Raw genomic sequence first — 25,192 nt, forward strand, 5'->3', positions numbered from 1 at the left:
CTAATCAGGGCTATATGCAAATTAACTGCCAACTAAGATTGGCAGTTAACTGCCAACTAAGATTGGCAGTTAACTGCCAACTAAGATTGGCAGTTAACTGCCAACAAGATGGCGGTTAATTTGCATATGTAGGCTCAATGCAGGGAGGCGAAAGGGAAAGCAGGAAGAAGCCCCCTGCCACTGACAGTGATCAGAAACCCAGGGGGGAGCTAAGAGCCATGATCGGAGAATCAGGTGCCTTTGCCGCCCTGGCCAGTGATAGCAGGAAGTAGGGGTGGAGCCAGCGATGGGAGCTGGGAACGGTCGAAGCTGGCAGTCCCAGGAGCTAGGGGTCCCTTGCCTGGGCCTAAAGCGGAGCCCACGATCGCGGGGCCGCTGCAGCTGCGGGTCCCCGCTGCCCGGGCCGGACGCCTAGGCCAGAGGCGTTAGGCCTGGGCTGGGGCGGAGCCTGCAACCACGGGGAACTGGGGGTCCCCCGTCCAGGCTTGACACCTCTGCCGGAGGCCTCAGGCCTGGTCAAGGGGCCGATCCGGTGATTGGTGATCGGAGGGTGATGAGGGTCAACTCCTCTGGCCGAGGCGTCAGGCCTGGGCGGGGGGCGGAGCTGGGGATTGCGGGGATATGATGGTCCCCTTGCCCAGGCCTGAAGCCTGGGTCAGAGGCGTCAGGCTTGGGTGGGGGGTGGAGCAAGCGATCAGAGGGAGATGGGGGTCCCCTGCCCAGGCATGATTCCTGGGCCAGAGGCCTCAGGCCTGGGCGGGGACCAGAGCCAGTGATCAGGGGGAGATGGGGGTCCCCTGTCCAAGCCTGACACCTCTGGCGGAGGCGTCAGGCCTGGGCAAGGGGCCGATCAGGTGATCGGAGGGTGATGGGGGTCTACGCCTCTGGCCGAGGCGTCAGGCCTGGGCAAGGGGCCGATCCTGCGATTGGAGGGTGATGGGGGTCAACTCCTGAGGGCTCCCAGTATGTGAGAGGGGGCAGGCTGGGCTGAGGGACACTCCCCCTCACACACACCCAGTGCACGAATTTCGTGCACCGGGCCCCTAGTATAGTTTATAAAGTGTTCCTCTACTATTGCCAGTACCCACCTGACACCATACATTGTTATAAAATGTAAGAGAATTTAAAAATTGATTTTTGGTCGGTAATGTGTTCCAGGATGGCTGAGATTGCAAAATAAATTACCTTGAGATGAATAAGGTGTTACTGTAAATGGATTTAGAGGCCCTGAGTCACCAGCTGAGTGCTGATCTGATGCATACCACTCAAGTGTTTGATCAGAATGGACACTTTCCGAGCAAACTCATCCCTTGGAAAACTGAGTGCACTTGTAAGATTCGTCTATCGAATGTGCCCTCCAATAATCTAATTGAAATTAAATGGTAGGAAAGATGCAACCCTAAACTTAAAAATGTTATTTCTGTTTTTGTTTTTATTCTTAAAATTTTCCATGTGGGGGAAAAAAAAAGTTAGAGTTTTTCTTATGACCCTTGGGCTTTCCCATTATCTGCTAAATATTCCTATGCCTTCATACTGTTGCTTTTAAAAAGGTTTACAAGTAAAGTAAAAGCTAGAACAATAACCTCAGAGAAACACCCAACAATCTCAAAAGGTTTACAAGTAAAGTAAAAGCTAGAACAATAACCTCAGAGAAACACCCAACAATCTCAAAAGAATGACTTTCCCTCCCCAGACTCACGAGAACAGTAGTACGGGGCTCCTCCCAGCACAGACTGGACAACGTAATTATGTCTAGATACACAGAGAGAAGTGCTGTGGAATTCCCAGTTACTGTTGGGTAGTAATTGCTGGGTTAGTGCTACAAAGTTGCACTAACAAGTGACTAGAAAGAATGGGTGGCCTGTGGCAGCTGTGACCCTTGCTATTGGTCATGTACTCCTTATACTGTATGTAAAATTATGCTTCAAGGATGGCTACTCTCCAAGTTAAATATTTTTATATGTCTTTAGTAGAGGCCCGATGCATGAAATTCATGCAGGAGTAGGCCTCCCTTCCCCTGGTTGCCGGTACCAGCTTCCCTCTGGCACCCGGGATCCGGGCTTCCCTCACAGCCCGGCTTCACCTGGACGTACAGAAGGATGTCCAGAAGGATGTCTGGTCTAATTATCATATTACGCTTTTATTATTATAGATTCTTACTTAGATCTGTGAGGCATAGCACAAATGACCATTCTCATCTTTTTAAAGCTATTTCTGTTTTTGTACTTAGCTCCTAACACAATTTCCTAACTTGGACCAGGATCCCTTTACTAACTTCCAAACAATCCATTTCTAGCTTTATATTTCAGGTGTTCACTCCTATTTTCGGGGTTATTGAAGCAGCCTTAAGACTATTCTTCCTTCTGTCTCTTCCTCATCCCCAATAGTCCAATTTACCAATTTCATATTAATCCTCTTAAAAGCACCTTTTAGTCCAGCCAGTGTGGCTGAGCATGGGCCTATGGACCAGGAGGTCAGGGTTCTATTCCTGGTCAGGGCACATGCCCAGGTTGCGGGCTTGATCCCCAGTAGGGGGCAAGCAGGAGGCAGCCAATCAATGATCCCCTCTCATCACTGATGTTTCTGTCTCTCCCTCTCCCTTCCTCTCTGAAATCAATAAAAATATATTTAAAAAAGAGCTTTTAAAAAATCTGCTCAAAAACCATGAGCCTCTCCACACAAGAGAAGACTATGTCATTAGTTCTTTCTAAGCTTCTGTCTCCCTCCATATCTTCTTCTGTTTCTCTGCCTTTCCCTTCACCCCAGCTAAACTTGCAGATCACAAAATCATCCTGCCCTTCTCAAGGACTGTTCACCACCAGGGATACCCACCCTTCCTTTAAGTCTCAGTACAATTTCTAACATCACCTGGACCTGGGCGGGGCGGGGGGCGGGGGGGGGAGACAGGAGAAGAAAAATTAAAGGCCAGACAAAAATGAGAAGAAAAAATCCATTATTGCTTCTTCACAATTGAGGGTATTAACATAGCAAGCAGGGCTTTTTGGAGCCCTTCTTAATTGTTTAGGTTCCTTATTCCTTAAGACATGTACATTAATTTTTGTATGAGACACATTATTTCCCAGAAATGCAATGCTTTTTATGAGATGGCTAACTCAGCGAAGAAGAGATAACCTCTGTTGAAAAACTGGCACAGGGAAATATATGAAGAATCTCCTCCCTACCCCATCCTGCTCCTTAATCTTAAAAATCAGAGAACTTTAAACTTGAAATGGGCCTGCTAGTCCAATTTTCTAATATTGGAGAAACACTAAGGGTCAGAGAGACCCTTAGACTAGTACCCCTTTAATAGATTTAAAGCCCTCTGCACTAAGCAGGGTTCTTGCTCACAGGAAAGCAATCCGGCTAGTTTAAGTAGAAAGAATTTTATGACAGGGTAGTAAGAAGTTACATAAGCTCCCAACAGAACACAAGAATGTTCTAGAGGAAATCTTTTTTTTTGGAAAATATATTTTTATTGATTTCAGAGAGGAAGGGAGAGGGAGAGAGAAATAGAAACATCAATGATGTGAGAGAATCATGGATCGGCTGCCTCCTACACACCCCACAATGGGGGATAAAACCCACAACCCGGGAATCCAACCATGACCTCCTGGTTCATAGGTCGATGCTCAACCATTGAGCCATGCTGGCCGGGCTTGAGGAAATCTTACTGTTGCTGCCACTGCCCCCACTCAGCAGCTATGATGCCAACGACCAGACTAGCAACCACAGAAGAACCTAATGCCTTTGCTGCTTGTCCTACACTTCCACACACTTCAAGTCTTAGACAATTGAATCTGCTTGACAGAGGCCAGAGTATGAGTAAAACTCTAGCTGCAAGAGAGTCTTGAAAAGGCGCTTTCAGAGTTTGCAGCCTCTTTAGTACAAGAAGTATGCTGCAAGGAGGGTAGACTGGGTGTCAAATGAACCAGTCTGCTGTATCTCCCCCATACGCTCATCATAAACATATGAGTTTGCTTCTGTCATGGATAACAAACTGGAAAATAAAGCCCCTGCTAAGGTTCAAATCACATTTCAGACACTACTTGCATAACCTTGGACTGTCACTTCTTATCTGTGCATTCATTTTGTCTATAAAGGGGATATTTGTAATTCTTAACTCCCCAGGGTAGCGTGAGGACTGAGTGCATTGAAATATAAAGGGCTGGGAACACTGCTTGTCACATACTATAGGCTCGATAAATGTTAGTTATAATTACTTCTAGGACATTGTGGCTTTAAAAAAAAAATGTACTCTGAACTAAGATCTATGGGTATGTTTATCAGAAAACCAGTTGTATGAATTACAAAAAGTAGGACATAGGATCTTTGCAAAGTACTAGTGAGAATTTTCTCTCTAGACTTTTTGCCAAGTTGCTTTTGGAACATTGCTTCTAAAAAATGGAAAGAAACCTGTCGTCAACCTGCCTCCATTTAGGTACCTGTCACAGCCTATCACTGCTCTCCTGGGTCAGGTAATGAGAGCTTTCAGACGCCTTCCTCCATTGACTGAATTGCACAGTCCTGCTCCAGGATGTTAAATTTGAGTTCTGAACAAAAATCTATATTCTATCCCTGAAAAAAAAATACACAGAGTCTAGACTGAAACTAGTGCCAGAAATGACATGCTCTTTCATCTGGTTTCCAGTCATAAATTGAAGGACAGTAAAACCACCACAAAAGCTTTCAACCCCTCTTAGTAACTTAGACAACGAAATCTCCATCTGTATAGTACAAGAAACGAAACGAAATTAGGGCCAGCCCGAAGTCAAAAGCCGCCCTGGATTTTGTGTATTAGCTAAAACAGCCCCTCCTGCCATTTCTGGAGCAGCTCTGCTTATTAGAAAGTTCTTTCACATGAGGTCTGAAATCTGTCTGCTGATTTGAGCCCACTGGCGGATTCTGCTCACTGGTACTCTATGAAATCACTCCCCCCCAACCCCCCACCCCCACCCCCACCCCCGACACAGAGCGTTGCAGTCCTGGGCAAGCTGTCAGCCAAGGACGCGCAGCTGCTTAGAGGAGATGGAGCATGGCGCTGTCATTAGGACATGGGCTCGCAAACTCCCTCTTCCTCACTCTGCAGGCTCAGGGAGGTGCCTTAACCTCTCTATGCCCAAATTATTATCTGTAAAAGGCTGACAATAATTATCCCTACCTCACTGCATTGGGAGAACAGTATAGAAGATGATGTAACAAACATGGGTTATTCTTAATGATGTCATCACTATCACCATCATCACAGACTCCAAATTGTCCTTGGAGCTAACTAACACTTATTAATTGAAACGTCCCTCTGAGAAAAAGTTCTGTTTTTAGATAACAAACAGGCAGGCTTCATTTTGTCAGTCTCTTCCTCTGCGATCCTTAGAAGTTTGTACCTGTCCTCTGCATGTGATTTAATTCCTCCCAGCAGCCAGTGAAGAATTCTCCCTTGCCCGTTTGTTTGTGCTCCATACTTCTACTAATTCCACTTATTACAACAGGTATTGACTTTATGGACATATAAAATTCCCAGGTCTTTTCCTGAGGCGCTTCTATTATGCCAAGTATCTCTCCTTCTATAGTTTATGGGTGACTTTTTTTATCCTAAGTGTTACATGATAAAATAATTCTGCTTAGGGGCAACTTTGACATGGCTTGTGTGATTTATGGGTTCAGTCCCTTTAAGTAAATAGGATAAACCAGATAAAATGATCCCCATGGTACTGAAAAGTCCAATTACCTATTCATGTCCTCCCTTGGACTATGAGCTATATGAAGCCCCAGTGCCAGTCTTGATCATCTACTTATCTTTTGACCCAAAGTGTGCACTTGATACATGGTTAACTGCTAACCTCTGTGCAGTACATAAATGATTTCCCCCTTGTTTTAATCAACCATGTGTAAGACGATCTTGATATATTTGCAAAAATGGCATCAATTTATTCATCATGCAGTCTTTCAAATAATGCATGACAAGGCCCACATGTGGTTTATAGCCAATGCTTTAGGTTAATGCAATCTTGTAGCTGCCTAGAGGATGTAATACATGTCATCAACAACACTTTCCCAAACTAATACAGCATGGCTGATTACAGATACTGAAAACAAATTTAGATGTACAGAAGCCAATGATGTTAACTATGTAAAATGTATGGAGGTTTTATGTGAATTTAAAAATAACCCTCATTCTATAACCTAATTCAAATTCTAGTTAACAGTGTTCTTGCCTCATTTTACACAGCAACTCAATAGATAACAGCTGCTTTTTATAATCATTTATTATTAATAATGGGAAAACATGATTTCCATTAAAATAGACACATTGAAATGAAATGAAAATGCTTTTCGGAGATATGGTTATCAAAATTCCCTTCCTCATATCAGACTCCCCAACCTCATACACCACCAAAACACACACACACACACACACACACACACACACTCACTCACACACCTTATCCACTGTAGTTCACAGAATTAGAGTGGAGAATTTGGAATAGGAAAGAAAATAGAAGATTGCTGGGACGCTATGGCAGGGCTGGGCTGTGGGACAAAGTGCTATAATCATAATCCTGGGTCACGTGGAGAAGGAGGCCAAGGCCCCAGTAAGTGAATTAATGCTACATATTCCACCTGAATGTTTTAAACATTAAGGAATCAGAATCATTGTTTTAACTTGTATACAAAAAAAAATGGTCCAAAGTTTACGTCAATTGGATTCAACAACTAACGGTGAAAGAAGCATGACCTTATATGCTGACAATGTTCCCCTCTTGTCAAAAACAAGTTAAAAAAACAGCTAAAACTGTTAGTTAAATATTATTAGAGAGACCTCCTGCATGTCAATTATACCCAAGTCATGGTTTTTGGCAGTCACACTATAAATCTAGACTCCAGAGAGACAATTTTATACCATCTGTTCTCAAACTTGAGCGTACGTCAGAATCAGCACAGGGCGCGATCAAACACAGATTGCTGGGTCCCACCCACCCTCCGGACTTCTGACTCAGTCAGGTGGAGGTACAGCCTCTAAGTTCCCGAGTGATGTTGATTCTGTTTGCCCAGGGACCAACCTCACTTTTTTAAAAAATATATTTTATTGATTTTTTTAAAAACAGAAAGGGATAGAGAGTTAGAAACATCAATGAGAGAGAAACATCAATCGCTGCCTCCTGCACACCCCCCACTGGGGATGTGCCCACAACTGAGGTACATGCCCTTGACCGGAATCGAACCTGGGCCCCTTAAGTCCACAGGCTGTCGCTCATCCACTGAGCCAAACCGGTTAAGGCCCAACCTCACATTTAAGAACCTCACATTGTTCCTTACTAAGCTATTTAGTTTTCTTGTGGTCTTACTTAGGGCTAATTTACCCTGATTGGACCAAACATAGTCATACTCCAAAATCAAAGGTGCTAAATAAACCATATGCTAGATTACAACTGCTTTAGTAGAAGAATTTCTCGATTGAGGAAAAGTTATTGCTGAAGAGAGTGGGGTACTGAATGAGGCCAACTCCTGAGCTTGAAATGAATTGTGCAACTTACGCAGTGGAAGGTCAGAAAGAAAGTTAGACAACAATCAATCAGAATAATGCCAAAGACATGGAAGAGAGATCAATCAAGTTTTGTTCCTGAGGACAACCAGATGACAGGCACTAGGGCACCATTGTGTCATAACTGGCCCTCAGTTCCTGAGCCACATTCTCAGCTCTTGTTCAGCTCAAGAACCCCTGACACTTTCTTGCGCAGCTGTTTCTGTAGTGCAGTGAGCTTTACTGTGCAGCTTAGATTCCTATCTTCATTATTTCAGAACTATTCCTATAATAACGTGTTCCAACTTCAAAAAGAGTGGGTAGCTTTCCTTGAAAGTCCAAGGAACAAATTTTTTTTTAAAAGACCTTAATTGTGACAGGTTGATGGGCTAGCTCTAACAAGATGATATTTAATACAGATATTTGCTTATGGTTAACCTCTAGCTCACATTTGATAACCACATAAAACCGGCAGAAACAAAATAGGTCAAAATAAAACACAATTAGCTCTTGTACTTACTAGAGGCCCGTTGCACAAAAATTCGTGCAAGAGTAGGCTTTCCTTCCCCAGGCTGCCAGCACAGGCTTCCCTCTGGCACCCGGGACCCAGGCTCCCCTCCTCCCACTGCCGGCAGACACCTGGGACCTTGGCTGACTTCACCCCGGCCTCCAGCTTCCTCAGGAAAGACACCCAGAATGACGTTCGGAAGATGTCCAATCTAATTAGCATATTACCCTTTTATTATTATAGATAGTAATATACAACCCAAAAAAGAAGGTAGCAGTCCCGGACAGCAGTAGGTCAGCCTATACCTGGTTTTTGTGGTCAGTTATTACCATGGTTTCAGCAGAAGCAAAACCAAAGTAAGACATGCCCAGGGTAGAGCAGAAAGGTCTAGGAATCATTTAACTGAGAAGAGGTTAAATGAATCAACATGTTTAGTTTGAGAAAGGGAGAGGAGGGGAAGAGGATGGCTTTTATCTAATAATTTTAGTGCAGTCCCAAATAACATAAACTACAAGACAGATAGACAATTCCACAGTCTAAATTTGGGAAACCCAGATGACTGGGTTAGCACATAGAACACATAGAACACTGCTTGCCCTTCATGCGCTCAGAAATGTTTGTTGAATGAATTGACCCAATAAAGAATTTTTAGAGCACCGAAATGATTTATCTATTGTTTAAATGATTGCCTCTCCAAATAACTTGACTGTGGCATTAGTGTTCTTTATCAGACATTTGGGGAAATGTTGTATTAGACAGAGAATATATGGTGCTATGTAAAGATTTAAAAGTAATGATTAGTGTAGTAGTCTCAGATCCAATGTAGGTAAAAACTGGTAAGAATTAGAAGAGCCACCCTGACCGGTTTGGTTCAGTGGAGAGAGCGTTGGCCTGCGGACTCAAGGGTCCCAGGTTCGATTCTGGTCAAGGGCATGTACCTTGGTTGCGGGCACATCCCCAGTGGGGAGTGTGCAGGAGGCAGCTGATCGATGTTCCTCTCTCATCGATGTTTCTAACTCTCTATCCCTCTCCCTTCCTCTCTGTAAAAAATCAATAAAATATATTTTTAAAAAAAGAATTAGAAGAGCCCAAAATCATAATGGGTAGCCCACTAGGCTGAAAACTCACAGGAAAAGTTTTGAGGAAAGGCTAGACTGCCACTTGTTAGGATTTTTGGTGATGGGATTCGTGATTTGGGTAATTAGCTGAACTAGATCAGTAGTTCTCAGACTCTTGGATTTAGAGAACCATAAATTTGAAAATTAGAACTGGAGGCCTACATTTTAGGCTACACACTTCTGCTTTTATTACATAATTATCACATACTATGACTTTTATTTAATAAGAGGAAGGCCATTTTATTACTAAATAATTATGGAGGACATGATTTCAGACTAAAAACTTAACAAAATCAGACCAATATTATCTTCATTTTTCTCATTTTGTAAAAGATGCTTTATCTCAGCCCTTGTCCATGAACCCTTACTTTATGACCAATGCCCTCTATGAGTTCACAGCTTCTTTCCAGAAAATTTCCACTGATTTTAGGCAAGTGACCTGTCAATGTTGGACAATAATTTATGATGATGAGAAAAGGCTAAGAGACAGTTAGAAAGGACAGAAGATGATAGAACACGAACCTGAGGAAATGTCTCCAAAGTGTAGAGGTTAAAAATCAAGAGCAAAGAATAGAAACAAGGCAACTTTATTTTCTTAAATATCAGAAAAATTCTCCTCTTAGCTCAAATGAGTCAGAGCTCTAATTAAGGGCTGAAAATATATCCACAATACTCTTCTATGCCCGTGACAAATGTCTGAATACATTAGACACAGAATAACCTTATGGCAGTTGAATCACATCACTTCATGTTCCAATGCTGGTTTTTTTTTAAACCAAAATCTTCCCACCCATACTATAGATCAGTGGTTCTCAACCTTCTGGCCCTTTAAATACAGTTCCTCATGTTGTGACCCAACCATAAAATTATTTTTGTTGCTACTTCATAACTGTAATGTTGTTACTGTTATGAATTGTAATGTAAATATCTGATATGCAGGATGGTCTTAGGCGACCCCTGTGAAAGGGTCGTTTGACCGCCAAAGGGGTCGTGACCCACAGGTTTAGAACCGCTGCTAATGATACTCTCTCCATTACAATGCCTGGTGGGGAATCAGGCTGTGCTCTAGTGACTGGTCGGCCACTCATGAGTGCAAAGCACCTGTTGAGTGCCAGGTGCCAACAATGTGTAGGTTGACCTCATCCCTGTCCTGGTAGTTGGCTGTCCAGATACATTCTAACTGGGAAGCTGCAGTTTCCTATAGCTCATTATACATGTCCTCCTAATATTTAGAACTTCAATCATATTTATAACTGGCCAAATATAGTGTCTTTTATGTCTGTTTTATTCTCCAAATGCTTAAAAATCTGAAACAAATATGGAAGGATACCAAGCAAACCCTCACTTTAATAAAATTACTTTCTCGTACTCAGATGATATGAAAACCCAGAAGTAATGAATATAATGAATATTTTCACCAGGCCACTGAATTCACAGATGCTTTTAAAATATTTTCATGTCATCATCTTTATAGTCATCTCAAATATCTAGGTACTTTTCCATACAAACTACTAGAAAAAATATTGCAGATTGCAAAAGATCATTAAAATTTTAATAAGCTTTATTCTATGCAAATTTTATATATGAATACAATTTTATGATACTGTGAAAACCTCAGGGAAAATGTCTAAGTAAAAATACACCCAGTGACACAATTAGCTTGAATTTAAATATTTTTTGTCACATTGATGAGAGCACTTTGTATCAGTAATCTAAAACCAGAGTAGTTAACCTAATCTAATTATTTTGTCAAATGTTGGAGTAAAACCAATTCTCAGTTACAGCAGGAGTCTATGAAGCTAGTGTGCATAAACTTGTAAAAAACATCTGGAAATATATTATCCTCCTACATGAAATTTATCAGTCAGAAACGATGGTGGACATCTCAAAACGGCATCTTCCTACCACAAGTTCTCAACTGAAATGGGGAGGCCTGAGACATGTGGGTCTTTAGAAAATCATCTGTTACTGGGCTGCTCTGAACACTTAGCACAAAAGTAAAATCATGTACTATTTTTTCTAACCAGTCCTAGAACAAGGAAAAATGTTCACTTGAGTTCAACTGGTATCTCTAATGAATAGTTTTAACTCACCAAATACAATTTATGTGACCACTGTAAATGTGAGTGTAAATGTGAGAGCATTTAGCTTTCCAAATTCTGCATAATCAAAACACATTCCAACGCTCAACACCTAGTCATTAGGGTACACAAATATTTTCTAATACTTGGAAGCAGCATTAACAATTAGCATTGAGCTATTAAATGATTTTGGCCATAATAAAAAATGAGTGCTGAAATATCGAGAGGCAACATTATCACCATCTGATAAATAAAATGTAAGAATAAAAAGGAAGGAAAATGGGTACATGTTAAATATTAGTAAAATAAGTAGCAGAGAAGAAATCAATGTACCCCTGTAGAGATACTTCTTGGACATCAAATGGTAAAGGTGCATCCAGGAAGGATGGACTAGCCATGCCTCCTTATATAGGCAATGGCGTGCATAGCTCTAGTAAAAAAAAATAAAAAAGAATCCACTGGGTTGAATATTATATGTTTGCAAGACCATTTGATACCATTCTAGGCAATACAATCATTTTCAAACTTCTCAACACACTGAATCTACAACTCCATAGTGCCAAATGAAGATAGCAGATATCTGTGATCTGGATCATAAACCATTGACAATTACTTTGGGTTAGAGATGGTTTGAAATAATTCCCAGTACACCAGAAGTTCCAGACCTTTTGGTTGTATGGTCCAATTAAATTAAAACACACACGTACACACACACACACAATGGGGGAGGAGTGAGACCAACATTGTGTTTCCAACTTTTGTCAAGTAAAAATATTAAAAAAGAAAAAAGAACCTAACTTCCATTCTATAACCAGTAGCATAAAAGAAACCATAGTCCCATTTCTTTATTGTTTTTTCAAGGAAACCATCAACAAAATGAAAAGGGAGCCCACTGTATGGGAGAACGTATTTGCCAATGATACATATGATAAGGGGTTAATTTCCAAAATATATAAAGAACTCATACAAAACTTAACAAAAGGAAGATAAACAATCCAATTAAAAAGGAACAAAGGGCATAAATAGACACTTCTCCAAAGAGGACATAGAGATGGCCAAGAGACAGATGAAAAAATACTCAAAGTCACTAATCATCAGAGAGATGCAAATTAAAATGACAATGAAATATTACCTCACACCTGCTAGAATGGCTACCATCAATAAATCAACAAACAATAAGTTCTGGGAAGAATGTGGAGAAAAGGAACTCTAGTACACTGCTGGTGGGAATGTAGACTGGTGCAACCACCTTGGAAAACAGAGTGGAATTTCCTAAAAAAAAAAAAATTAAATTCTGCCATTTGACCCAAAGATACCACTTCTAGGAATATATCCTAAGAATCTCAAAACATCAATCAGAAAAAAATATACTCACCCCTATGTTCAGAGCAGTTCTGTTTACAACAGCTAAGAACTGGAAACAGCCCAAGTGCCCATTAGTAGATGAGTGAAGAAAAGTGGTACATTTACACATGGAATACTATGAAGCAGAAAAAAAGAAGGATCCCTTACCCTTTGAGACAGCAATAATCCAGTCAGAGAAAGACAAGTATCACATGATCTCACTTATATGTGGAATCTAATGAACAAAATAAACTGATGAACAAAATAGATACAGAGACATGGAATCTTACAGGGAAGGGGGAAGGGGTGGGAAGAGATTAACTAAAGAACTTGTCTATATATATAAAAGCCTAAGTGACCATTCAACCATTCGACTGTTCAACAGGTAGCTATGACACACACTGACCCCCAGGGGACAGATCCTCAATGCACAGGCATGGAAACATGGAACAGACTGATGAATCTTAGAGGGAAGAGGGGAAGCGGGGGCAGGAAGAGATTAATCAAAGATCTTTGACCTGTGGGGATCCAGCCAAAACCAGCAGTCCGACATCCCCCGAGGGGTCCTGGATTGCAAGAGGGTACAGGCCAGGCCAAGGGACCCCATCAATGCACAAATTCATGCACCGGGCCTCTAGTATGCATATAAGCATAACCCATGAACACAGACAATAGTGTGCTAGGTGGGGGAGGGGGGCAGTTGTGGGAGGGAAGGGGAGGATAGGGGGGAAAAAGGAGGACATCTGTAATACTTTCAACAATAAATATAAATTTAAAAAGTGTAGAAACATCATAACCTTAAAATAAAAGTAAATGTTTTTTTCCAAGAAAGACCAATATTCTTTGTACACCAATATTCTCTCCAAAACACGTTAGTATTTGGATGGATGTTATATTACATTTGGTTTCTCATACATTAAATAACCAATATAGAATAGACACTTCATTGCTTAATGCACCTTTGTGCTTATATATTGAAAATAACCTTAAAGTTTATGGTGTGAGGGAAGAGATTTCAAAATAAATGTGAAACTTAAGTTGGATATTTGATAATCTATTCTCAGTTTTCACAATTTACAAAATCACTCCTTGATTCAAGATGAAACATTTCTATAGATAAAATATCTCTTCTATTATGTCCTTATGTATTCATAGATATGAGATTTGTGGACTCTTAAAATGATTGATAATGAGATACAAGCTATATTTGTGAAAAATGTTTTTCATTAACCTCTTTTTTCTTTCATTATTAGATCCTATTAATTACATCTCTGAGTGTTTATATTAAGAATATAATATAAATTGTTTTCATAAAATTTGAAGGTCAGTGAGACGTCCTTTTGAAATAGAAATTAGATCAAGACTCTGCTCTCAATACTCACTGAACTTTGCTAAATTTGAATTTTATGTAAACTTTGCCTACAACCTAATAAGTGAGGACAAAGTTTTCCATCACATTTGAAACATAACCCAGTCTTTCTCCTGACCTACATGGTCCCTGAGACCTCCCCAAGCTCAGTTCCTGGGACTCCCTCCCCCCACTCCCTGCCCCCACTGGCTATTTCCACTGAACTGGCTTTCTGGATGGTCCCTCAGATGGGTACAGTTCAGCCCTAGGGCCTTTGTCCTTCCTATTCTCTGCCTGAAATGGATTCCTCCTCCAACTTGTAAAGCTCATTTCCCTCTCGGCTTAAATACCACCTTGTCCAACAGGCGTTTCCTGACCATCGTTCTTTTCACTCTGCTCAATTATTCTCCAAAATACATATCACTATCTCCTATTGTAAAACATATTTGCTTATCTGTTTATATCTGTCCCCAGCACTAGAATGCAAGCTTAATGAGAGCAGGAACTTGTGTTTCATTCATCATTCTACCCACAGCATTGAAACTGCACATGGTAGGCACTCAAAAAATTGGTTGAATGAAGAGATGAGTGAATATAAATGTAAGAAAATATCTCCTCATTTACATGAAAGTGCAGTGACAGCCTATATGCAATTAAACTATACTAATTCATCTCTCTAACTGTGCAGGGATTATTTTTAAATTATTCTGAAACTCATGACAATGAACCTATTATTTAAAAAGGAATGTAGAAACAAGTATAAATGAATGAATCTCTTTCATTGAGCATCTAATAGAGTTAAAAAAGTATGTGTGTGTGTGTGTGTGTGTGTGCTTTGTTATCTCAATTAAACTGGAATAGCTTTAAAATCAAGGTGAACTTTCTTCACAATCTTAAAAACAAGTAAAAAATATAAAAACAATGCCCAGTTGGCATGGCTCAGTGGTAGAGCATCGATCCATGAACCAGTATGTCAAGGTTCAATTCCCTGTCAGGGAACATGCCCAGGTTGCGAGCTCGCTCCCCAGTGTGGGCCGTGCAGAAGGCAGCCGGTCAATGATTCTCTCTCACCATTGATGTTTCTCTCTCTCTCTCTCTCTCTCTCTCTCTCTCTCTCTCTCTCTCTCCCTTCCTCACTGAAATAAATAAAAATACATTTAAACAATACAAACAAAATCCAATAAGCAAACACAAAAAGATGATGGGGGATATATATTAAGATAACACAATCACCCTAACCGGTTTGGCTCAGTGGATAGAGAGTCGGCATGTGGACTGAAGGGTCCCAGGTTCGATTCTGGCCAAGGGCATGTACCTTGGTTGCGGGCACATCCCCGGTAGGGGGTGTGCAAGAGGCAGCTGATCAATGTTTCTCTCTCATCGATGTTTCTAGCTCTCTATCTCTCTCCCTTCCTCTCTGTAAGAAAATCAATAAAATATATTTTTTAAAAAGATAACACAATCATTGGACATGTTATATGCCCCACTGGCAAAAGATATTTAAAATTTTATAGTCAACTTAATTTTGGAAATTACATACCTTGGCCTACATAACTATTTAAATAACTAAGATATTTTCATAGACCATTCACTGGCGTTTATCCTAATGGTTAAGTTCAAAAAGGGCTGGGGTCTAGTAACACTAGCCTAAGGTGGGAATGGACAGCCCGGTTTTATGTTAAAGCTTCTACAATAAGGAAATATTGTTGTGATCATTCACTGTAATTCTTTCACAAGACAGCAAATTAGGATTCCTCTGAAAATGATGAAAAGACATATTTTAAAACATATGTATAGTCCTAGATGATATTCAAAAGGAAGATGATACATGTGACCCATTATGAATCCCTGAAAACACTTGTTTATATTTTTTCCCAATACTGACTGTGAATTGGTGATCACCATTCCACTGTTTCTAATGACTTGAGATCAATGGTGGGGTTGGGAAGAAGGGTCGGTCAAGGTCATAGGTGTAGGCTTTTGCTATGAAAGACAGTGAAACTAATTGGTCCCTGTGGGAACTGAACCTGCAACCTCAGATTCATTAATTTCACAAGCAAGCAAACTTCTCTAAGCGGGCCAAAAGTTACCAAACAATTTTCTTCAAAATGTGATTCAGTTTAGATGGTACTAGTGTTTAAGAACAAAAGTAAATTGTTCTGTTTTAGTAATTATTTATTTATTCAAGGAGAAGTAATCTGAGGTAGCTATATAGAGAAAAACATCCAAGAAGTTTCCTATAAATGTTTAATTTTAAAAAAGCTATTTTTAAAGGCATAGAGCACAAAGCCAAAATGGTTAGGGAACTCTACAATCATAATGTGTTTACTTAAAGTGTCTAGCCCAAATCAAAATAGTATTAATTACATGAATAATGAAGCGATTTCTATTTGAAAAGGCATAATATGAATAGAATACATATTGGAACTTTTCAGAATTCAGTAACTTCACTTGCTACCAAACCATCACACTATAACTTAAAGTGTTATGTAGTTTTGGGGACACATTTTTATTTCTCTTGAGTTTTCATTTTGGCTATATTATTCTCTCCTCACTGCCTCTCCTATGTTATTTGTTCCTTACTTGTTCTTTAAAATCAACTTACTCTTCTTCTAAGCTCTGGATCGATCCTTCACCAGCTGAACAGCCCTGCTTACATAAGGATTAAATTTTAAGCGCTCAAACCCAGTCTCTCTTCCCAGTACCTAGCTATGTTAGTCCTTCATTCAGCTTGCACTTACCATGCTGAGAAATAGAATACGTTGCCAACTAAGCTTTTCATATCACTTGGAAAGTCTCGTCTTTATTTCAATTAGGAACATTAGCTTTATACTTACATCTAGTCGTTCCCTTTTTGTTCCCTTTTTTCTCTCTTTAATAAAAGTCTATTGACAATTCTGACTTACCTCTTACTGTAAAACTCAGGGTAAACCTTCCCTTGCAATCTCTACTTTATCCACATTTTCCCGCTCTATGGGATCTGATCCCTCCAAAAATAGAGATAATTCAAGTCTCTACTTCCTCTGCTACTGAAAATCCTGTCCCCTAGAACCTGCCTGTTTACAGTGTAAACAGGGCAAGTCGTTTGCAGAACAGTGGATAAGGCAACTTTTGAAGAAAAATACTGATTTTATCCCCTCCTTAGAGTAAATAGGCTGCCTCTCTCCCTCCAGATTTTTTTCAAGTAAGTCCAGGTGCCAACGAATGATAAGGAATAATTCACTTCTTCATTTATTCATTGAAGAAGAATTTAGATAAAAATATTATAAATTATGTGTATAATTAGACAAAGCAAAGTAGCTACACTTCTAAATTTGCATCTTTCTCAATTCTAGGATTCTAACACACTCTTACTTTTAGATGAAGAAGATAATTCAAATTAGTTTTCATCTCCTAGTAGAGTATCATTAAGTTTGCCATCATTCATAATAACATATTATACTATAAGCATATTCATTAAAGAGCATTCACCACCTCTAAATTTAGTCAATATAACAATAATTTACACAATTCATACTTTGTTATATTTCCAACCTATGAGTGCTTGGAATATTTTGTTGACAAATGTAAAATTCTATTAGTTAACTATAAGTACACATTTCATTGAGAATTATCAGCATGTTTTCAATCTTTATGAGGGACTAAATTTGGTGAAAGCATTAACATACAAAACGGGCCTTTGCCAAAACCGGTTTGGCTCAGGGGATAGAGCGTCGGCCTGCGGACTGAAAGGTCCCAGGTTCGATTCCGGTCAAGGGCATGTACCTTGGTTGCAGGCACATCCCCAGTGGGGAGTGTGCAGGAGGCAGCTGGTCGATGTTTCTCTCTCATCGATGTTTCTAACTCTCTATCTCTCTCCTTTCCTCTCTGTAAAAACTCAATAAAATATATTTAAAAAAAAAAAACAAAAAAAAAAAACGGGCCTTTCCTAAAATAAAAAAGGAGATGAGTTGAGGAGACACTTTCTCAGAAATACCAATTTTCTCCACAGCCTTGATGTCTGCAAACTAGGGAGCTGCAAGCAGTGGTTCTCAACCTTCCTAATGCCGCGACCCTTTAATACAGGTCCTCATGTGGTGGTGACCCCCAACCATAAAATTATTTTCGTTGCTACTTTCTAACTGTAATTTTACTACTGTTATGAATCGTAATGTAAATATCTGATATGCAGGATGTGTTTTCATTGTTCGTGACCCACAGGTTGAGAACCGCTGGGATAGGGCCTTGCCACATCCCCTAAATGGCACAGCGCCATGTGACCCAACAATATTTAAGTAAGTTTTCTCACTAAAGAGGTATTTAACATTGCAAAAAGTAAAATTAAAAAAAATACGCATGCAGGCCCAATTTAGATGGGTCAAGTAAATAAGGCTCCTGCCACCCAAGGCCGCCCAGCCTTTACACGTGATGATGTCACCCTATCCCCATCAAATACAGAGAAGGCCACAGAAACTGTTCAGTGAAAACAGAAGATGTCAAAATATAATGTGTGGCCCAGCCGGTGTGCTCAGTGGTTGAGCATCAACCCATGATCGAAGAGTTCACCAATTCGATTCCCGGTCAGGGGACATGACCAGGTTGTGGGCTTGATGCCCAGCACAGGGTGTGCAGGAGGCAGCTGATGGATAATGTTTCTCTCTCCTTGATGTTTCTATCTCTCTATCCCTCTCTCTTCCTATCTCTCTAAAAATCAATTCAAAAAATTTAAAAAATCATGTGTGGTTTGAGTCTAGTTTTGCAAAAATATGTGCATATATGTAGAAAGAAATATACCTAAGCATAACTGTTTTTTATAACTGTTTTTCTATCAATGGTATGATTTAGCTTATATTTTATTTATGCTTTATAATTTTCTGTAGCATCTGACTCTTTGTAACCAGGACATTTCTTTATTTTTATAACTAAATGCAAGATATATATTTGTATTTGTGAAAAATAAGCCATTTCTTCCCAAGCTGGATAAACAAATGCCCATTTTGTTTTCTAAAAACACCTGGAACATACCTTTTTAGATTACTTATCACATTAAATCAGTCGTTTGATTACTGGACTTCCTGCTAACATGGGTTCCCATGAGAGCAGCTGCTACTTTTCATGGACTCTGCATCCGGTGTTCAGCGCAGGGCGTGGCGCATGAAGGATGCTCAGTAGAGTAATACTTGCTCCTTGGCTTCTTACTTTCACCCAGTGTCTTCTTTGTCCCACCCCTGGCTCTAGTTGAATTACCTCCACCTCTGCCAGGCACCATGCTGTCTCCCAGATACTGTGGGTCAAAAGCTGAAGTGTTTGCAGGCATCACAATGAAAACCAATTTGGGATCAAAAAGATGTCATTTGGCAAAATCAGCTGAGCTACTCCAAAGTCTGGTTAACATATGTACAGTCCACTAAAATAATGGAAGCTGGGGGTGCGGTCGGGTCTGGGAGAGCAGACAGGATGTGATTTGTTTGTGGAGGGTCTCTGTGAGATGGTCGATTGAAGACCATTTCAGGGGAATTAAGGTCCAGGGCTGATCGCTTTCTGTTGTGCTTCTTTTGCATCATGATGGAAACCTGACACTTTCTAGCCTGGAGCATAACGAGTGGAATGAAGGTTTACATTTTGTAGATTACACTTTATGCGATTTTGGAAGTTTCAACTAAGTTTCTGATAGCAACAGCCTCCTTACCCCCCCTAGGAAATTAGGGGGCTCCTCTCCTACCCCCACACCCCACCTTCAATACTATTCCAGTGCCTGGTCCTGTTCCCAGGTCCAGACACTTCCCTCCAGGATCTCTACATTGGAGGACATCAAGGGAAATCTTCCAGTTGGAAATGGAAAACAGGCTCTTGCCTTGAAGCCACACGCACATAGCCAGGATATGGCTTTCACGTGGACTGTTTTTGTTTTGACACAGGTAGTGGTTAGGGCTGTTGTGTTTTTTCCATGGGTAGTGTAGTGGTTAGGACTGTTTTGGTTTGACATAGGCAGTGTAGTGGTTAGGAGCACCAACTAGCAGCCTGTATTCATTTGCTAACTCCACTACTTAATGGCTGTGTCACACTGGGCCAATTACTTAGCTTGCAGTGCTTAACTTTTCCATTTGTGGAGATGCAACTCATCATACTACATTCCTAATAAGCATGTGGGTTAATGTCAGCTACTGTCTAAACAAGTGCCTGGTGCATGGTAAATGCCATGTGCATGTTCACTCGATAATATTTACTTGGCTTAATGTATGTTTTTAAATGTTCTATATATGTGATATACGCATACATATATTTTATAAGAGATATATATATATATGATATATATCTTATAAAATAGTTTTACAAGGAGGGATTGAGGATGATTATCAGGGGAAGAAGCACTGAATGGCCTTCCATGAGCCCCTGGCATCACCATTTCCCTCTTCGCGCTACAGATACTGGAGCCTTTTTCAACTCTTGGTACCTCTACGTGTCTCCTGTTAATTATCTCGGCTGCCAGCAACCGTCCTCTCCCTCGGAGCAGAGCCTGGAACCTGTCCCCTGTGCCTGGGTGTCTGCAGCTGATCCTGCTCATCCCTCTCTCTATCTCCCAGCATCAGCTCCATCACTGTCTGCCTGGCAATTATCTACGGGCAGGAAGAGGCGGACGTCTGTGCTGTGTCACCAGGTGACTCCCAGAGTCAGTTCCCACCACTCTCCTTAGCGGATCCACACTGCAGGTTCCTAGAAACCTGAAAGTTTCTGAAATTGTTTTTCTTTTTGAGATTTCCGTGAAAGGGCCAAATTACTTGATATTTTTTTCACAGGCCAGACACATAACTACTAGAGCAAGAAAGTATATTTTATTATGTAAAAAGATAACTTGCTTCTACTGGGTATTTAAAAGCTGGGTGTATTACCTGATAACCGTAAACATAAATGTAAGTATCTTAACCTATATTTTCTAAATTCCTAGGTTGGTATGGGAACCACAGTTAGGCACCAGTCCCCCCATTAGACCTGAGAGTTAAATTTCAAAATCAATACACAGACATGGTCAGGTACGTGCCACGTCATGGTAGGCAGACTAAACTGTTGGCAGAATAAATTCGGTTTTGACTTTAAACTCAGAGCTGATGTTAACGAGAAAGCCAAGCCTAGGAGAGTCTGGCAGAAGTGGAATTCAGAAGAATGACAGAGACAAACACAGTGTTACTATAACTCCAGGCCACAAAGAAGCCACCCTGAGAAGCAGATGGAGGTGTCTGGCACATACATCCTCACTGACAGACAGGGCCTGCCAGCTGCATTCTGTCCTGATTCCTTTGAACATTGAAAGCAGGTACCTTTCCTTGCTATGATACTGTGACCTCAGCCAAACTTCCCACTTAGATTCCCGACAGTTACAGACTGTGCTGGTCAGGCCAAATGAAGCATCCTGTGCACTTTCAACGTACATATCTTATTTTAAATTAATCATCTGCCAACCCATTTCTTTTGCCATGTCAGTATTTTTATACCTGAGTTTCTGAATTTCAAAACAGAGAGCCAGACCCTGGACTATAATAATTTCACAAAATAACATAGCTTCATCAGGCATTCCCAGAAAGAATTGATGAGTGACTACTCACATCTATTCAAATGTTTATAGGATGATGTTTTCCTAAATATAGATTTAAAATGTTCAGAAATATAGAAGAATTACAAAGGTTAATGCAAAAAAAAGAAGGTTAACAATTTCTCAACTGCATGTAAGTGAAATAAATCAACCATACCCGGTGGTGAGATACAACCTTCATAGCTGTGTTTTAATCTCCCTCTCCCTCTCCTTCTTCTTTGTCATCTCTTCACCCTTCCCTCCTCCTCCTCCTCCTCCTCCTTCTCCTTCCCTTTCCCCTCCCCTTCCTCCTCTCTTTCTTCTTCTTCTTGGCTTGCAGCCTACTTTTTGAGAATTCACCTTGCACACATATTTGCCAGATGTATAATGCCTTTAAACAAATGTGTTCTTTTTTTTTTTTAAATATATTTTATTGGTTTTTTACAGAGAGGAAGGGAGAGGGATAGAGAGTTAGAAACATCGATGAGAGAGAAACATTGATCAGCTGCCTCCTGCACGCCCCCCCACTGGAGACGTGCCTGCAACCAAGGTTCATGCCCTTGACCGGAACCGAACCCGGGACCCTTGAGTCCGCAGGCCGACGCTCTATCCACTGAGCCAAACCGGTTCTGGCAATGTGTTCTTAATATATCCCAAGGGTTCAAAGGAGTTTGTAAGTCCTATAGAAATTGTTTAGTTTTTATTTTAATAATAATATAAAAACATATTTTGCAGTAATAACTCACAATTTAAATACCTTTTCCTTTATTTTTACAGAATAGGTATTATCTTCTTTATATATATTTTTGTTTTCCAAACTGAGATCCTTAGCACCTAATAGGGATCCAAAATATAGTCTAAGGAGTCCATAAAAATTAGATCCTTCAGAAACACTATTCTGTATCTAAGCAAATAATTCTACCCTTTGCCCTAAAAAAATTGCATACTTAACTAAAAATAAATTCATGGAGCTAAGCCTCAGAAAGTACTCTTTAATCTGATGCTATCTCTATTTCCAACACAAGCTGAAGACAACAAGGATGAGATGGGCACTTACAAAAACAGAGACAATTACTTGGGTTTTGTTCCTTCACATATTGAATACTGTAAATTTGCATTTCACTTGTTCAGCTCTTTACATATTTTTAAAAAACCCAAAGTTCAACAAAATGTTTCAAACTCATCCCTGCTAGTATCATTCTTCATTGCCCTTGAAAGTTGATTACTGACTAGAAAAGTGTCTTCATACTTATTTTTTAAAATCATGAACAGCTTTTAAACATAAAGTATAAATAAAAGATTATTCAGAATGCCAGTTCTTTAAAGATAGAAATTTATAAGGGAATTTTCTCTTCCATACTTGAGTTCTATTCAGTTGAATTTGGTTAGAGCAGTTGAAATAGGAATTCTGAAGAAAAGTACTGATGAGACAATATCTACCCCACCCTTAGAACCACCCTTATGGCTTGTTAGTCCTGTAGGTGAGGGTATAACTGCAGATAGGCACACTGAAAGGCTATTTAAGTCCAGCTCCTCTTTCCCCTGGGTGTGCTGAAAAGAAAGGCATTGGATGTCACTGAAAATCACTGGTAGGCTTGACCCCTTCCCTGAGTCCCCAGATACCAGAATGCTGAAAATGTCAACTTTTTAATTCTAGGTTGCTTTCCACAGCCTAACACAGGACAACGAGACTTTTCAAGTTCTCTCCCTGCTCCAGGTCTCACAGTACAACTTACAGAATATCGCTTCATGATATATACACACACACACACACACACACGTGTGCCTTTATATAATTACATTAGAAAGTGATTTACGTACCATGATAAATTAGATACAGACATTGCAGCAATGCCGGGAGGAGTCTTGTGGAGCAGTCTTCTCTTGATTTCAGAATAGGGACAGTAGGCCAGGTAGACAAGATCACTGGGAATTTTAGCGCTGCCACTGGAATGATGCACAAAGCACTTAGTCGCGCACAGTTGAGAAGACCTATAAAGAAAAGGTGGAAAGTGATATGTATAGTACCTGGCCTATATGACCTTTCGCAGATTTATCTCATCCAGTGAATAGTGTTGTCATGTTATAAGACACACAAAAGGAAATGTGATCCTTTTCCTTAAAGTACCAGGTATGTAAAAAAAAAACAAGGATAAAATGAAACCAACCCTATAATGAGCTCAATGCTTTCCTTTCAAAACCAAAGGAAAGGTTATTAACATGTTTATTCCCTGAAGTAGAGAATTCCTTGTTCATTCAAGGAAAGAACAGAATGTGTGTGTGTGTGTGTGTGTTTTAATATATTTTTATTGATTTCAGAGGGGAACGGAGAGGGAGAGAGAGACAGAAACATCAATGATGAGAGAGAATCATGGATTGGCTGCCTCCTGCAAGGCCCCCACTGGGGATCGAACCACAACCCAGGCATGTGCCCTGACCGGAAATCAAACCATGACCTCCTGGTTCATAGGTTGATGCTCAACCACTGAGCCATGCTGGCTGGGCCAGTTATTAGGTTTAGCAGAGTATTTGCCAACACAAAAATACTGTCCTTATGAGCACGCAAAATATATATACTATATGTCAGGTTTCAACACCAGGAAAATCATTATCCTAAATTTCTGGTTTGCCTTAATTCTGGGGGTGTGAGGCATTATTGCAATTTATGCTACTTTCCTTGCATTAATGTATAGGAAAGCTCTGAAGCAAATCTTTAACATTTCTTTAAGAACTAATCAAGGCCTCTGAGGTCTGCTTTTGATGCTAACCTCTCCTTTTTGCTAACTTTAACATATTTTTTTGGAAACACATGCCTAGAAACATATGCACACATACGCAGATTATATTTATGCAAGTACATTTTAAAAACCACCAGCAAGTCCATTTTAGAGTGAGAAAGAGTATAATTAAACACCATAATTCCAGATTTGTTTGCCTCGGCAGAATGTAGGAAGACTATGCAAAGATATTTGATCCCAGAATCTTAGCTCAAGCCATATAACACTGTTGTGTTTGTCGGTCAAAACGGTCAAATAGTATCAATGTTAATATGAGAGAAGAGTAGGCCACAGCAGTCTCTTATCATGCCCGCCCCTCGGCCTGACTAAAGTTTACACAGGCTGGGCTTCTGCCCCACACTGAGCCCCTGGCCTCCCTTTTCTTACAGCATTCACTTTAGAAAACTTGCAACTGACAAGTCTTTCTCTGCCCCTTTGAGATATAAATCTTCTTCCAGCCTGTTGCCAGTTTTACAGCCCAGAAATGACTTGCTCAAGGCCCTGGGCACCATGCCTTTGAAATGCAACCGTCAAAGGAGACAGTGCTGCATTGCCAAGTCTCTGTGGTAGAGCTGGAGCCTAACTTCCCTAAGTGCTAATTAGCAAAGGCAGTGGGAATAATCACAGTGACCTGCCTCCCCTTCACATCATCTAGCACTTTAATTTTTTTAAATATATTTTTATTGATTTCAGAGAGGAAGGGAGAGGGAGTGAGAGATAGAAACATCAATGATGAGAGAGAATCATGGATTGGATGCCTCCTGCATGCCCCCTCCTGGGGATCTATCCTGAAACCAAAACCCGGGCATGTGCCCTGATAGGTAAGTGAACCATAACCTCTTGGTTCATAGGTGGATGCTCAACCACTGAGCCATGCCTGCTGGGCTCAGCGAGTGCTTTTGTACAAGCTTGCCCCAGCTGCCTGAAACACTCTCCCGCCTCCTGTTTCAG

The 25,192-nt window shown here is 40.4% G+C and overlaps 1 protein-coding gene across 8 annotated transcripts in view; it reads right to left on the minus strand.

Moving 5' to 3' along the window:
• OXR1 (oxidation resistance 1) overlaps window positions 1-25,192 on the minus strand; it is a 338,860-nt gene that overhangs the window by 251,680 nt on the left and 61,988 nt on the right. For all 8 annotated transcript variants that reach the window (XR_009449529.1, XM_059671919.1, XM_059671926.1 and 5 more), the window contains one exon: window positions 23,286-23,456. Coding sequence is in view for 6 of the 8 variants with exons in the window: in XM_059671919.1 (XP_059527902.1) it covers window positions 23,286-23,456 (171 nt within the window). In the remaining 2 variants the exon portion in view is untranslated. The remainder of the gene's footprint in view (window positions 1-23,285; window positions 23,457-25,192) is intronic.

Source organism: Myotis daubentonii, chromosome 17 (assembly GCF_963259705.1).
Source record: "Myotis daubentonii chromosome 17, mMyoDau2.1, whole genome shotgun sequence".
NCBI classification, from domain to species: Eukaryota; Metazoa; Chordata; class Mammalia; order Chiroptera; family Vespertilionidae; genus Myotis; species Myotis daubentonii.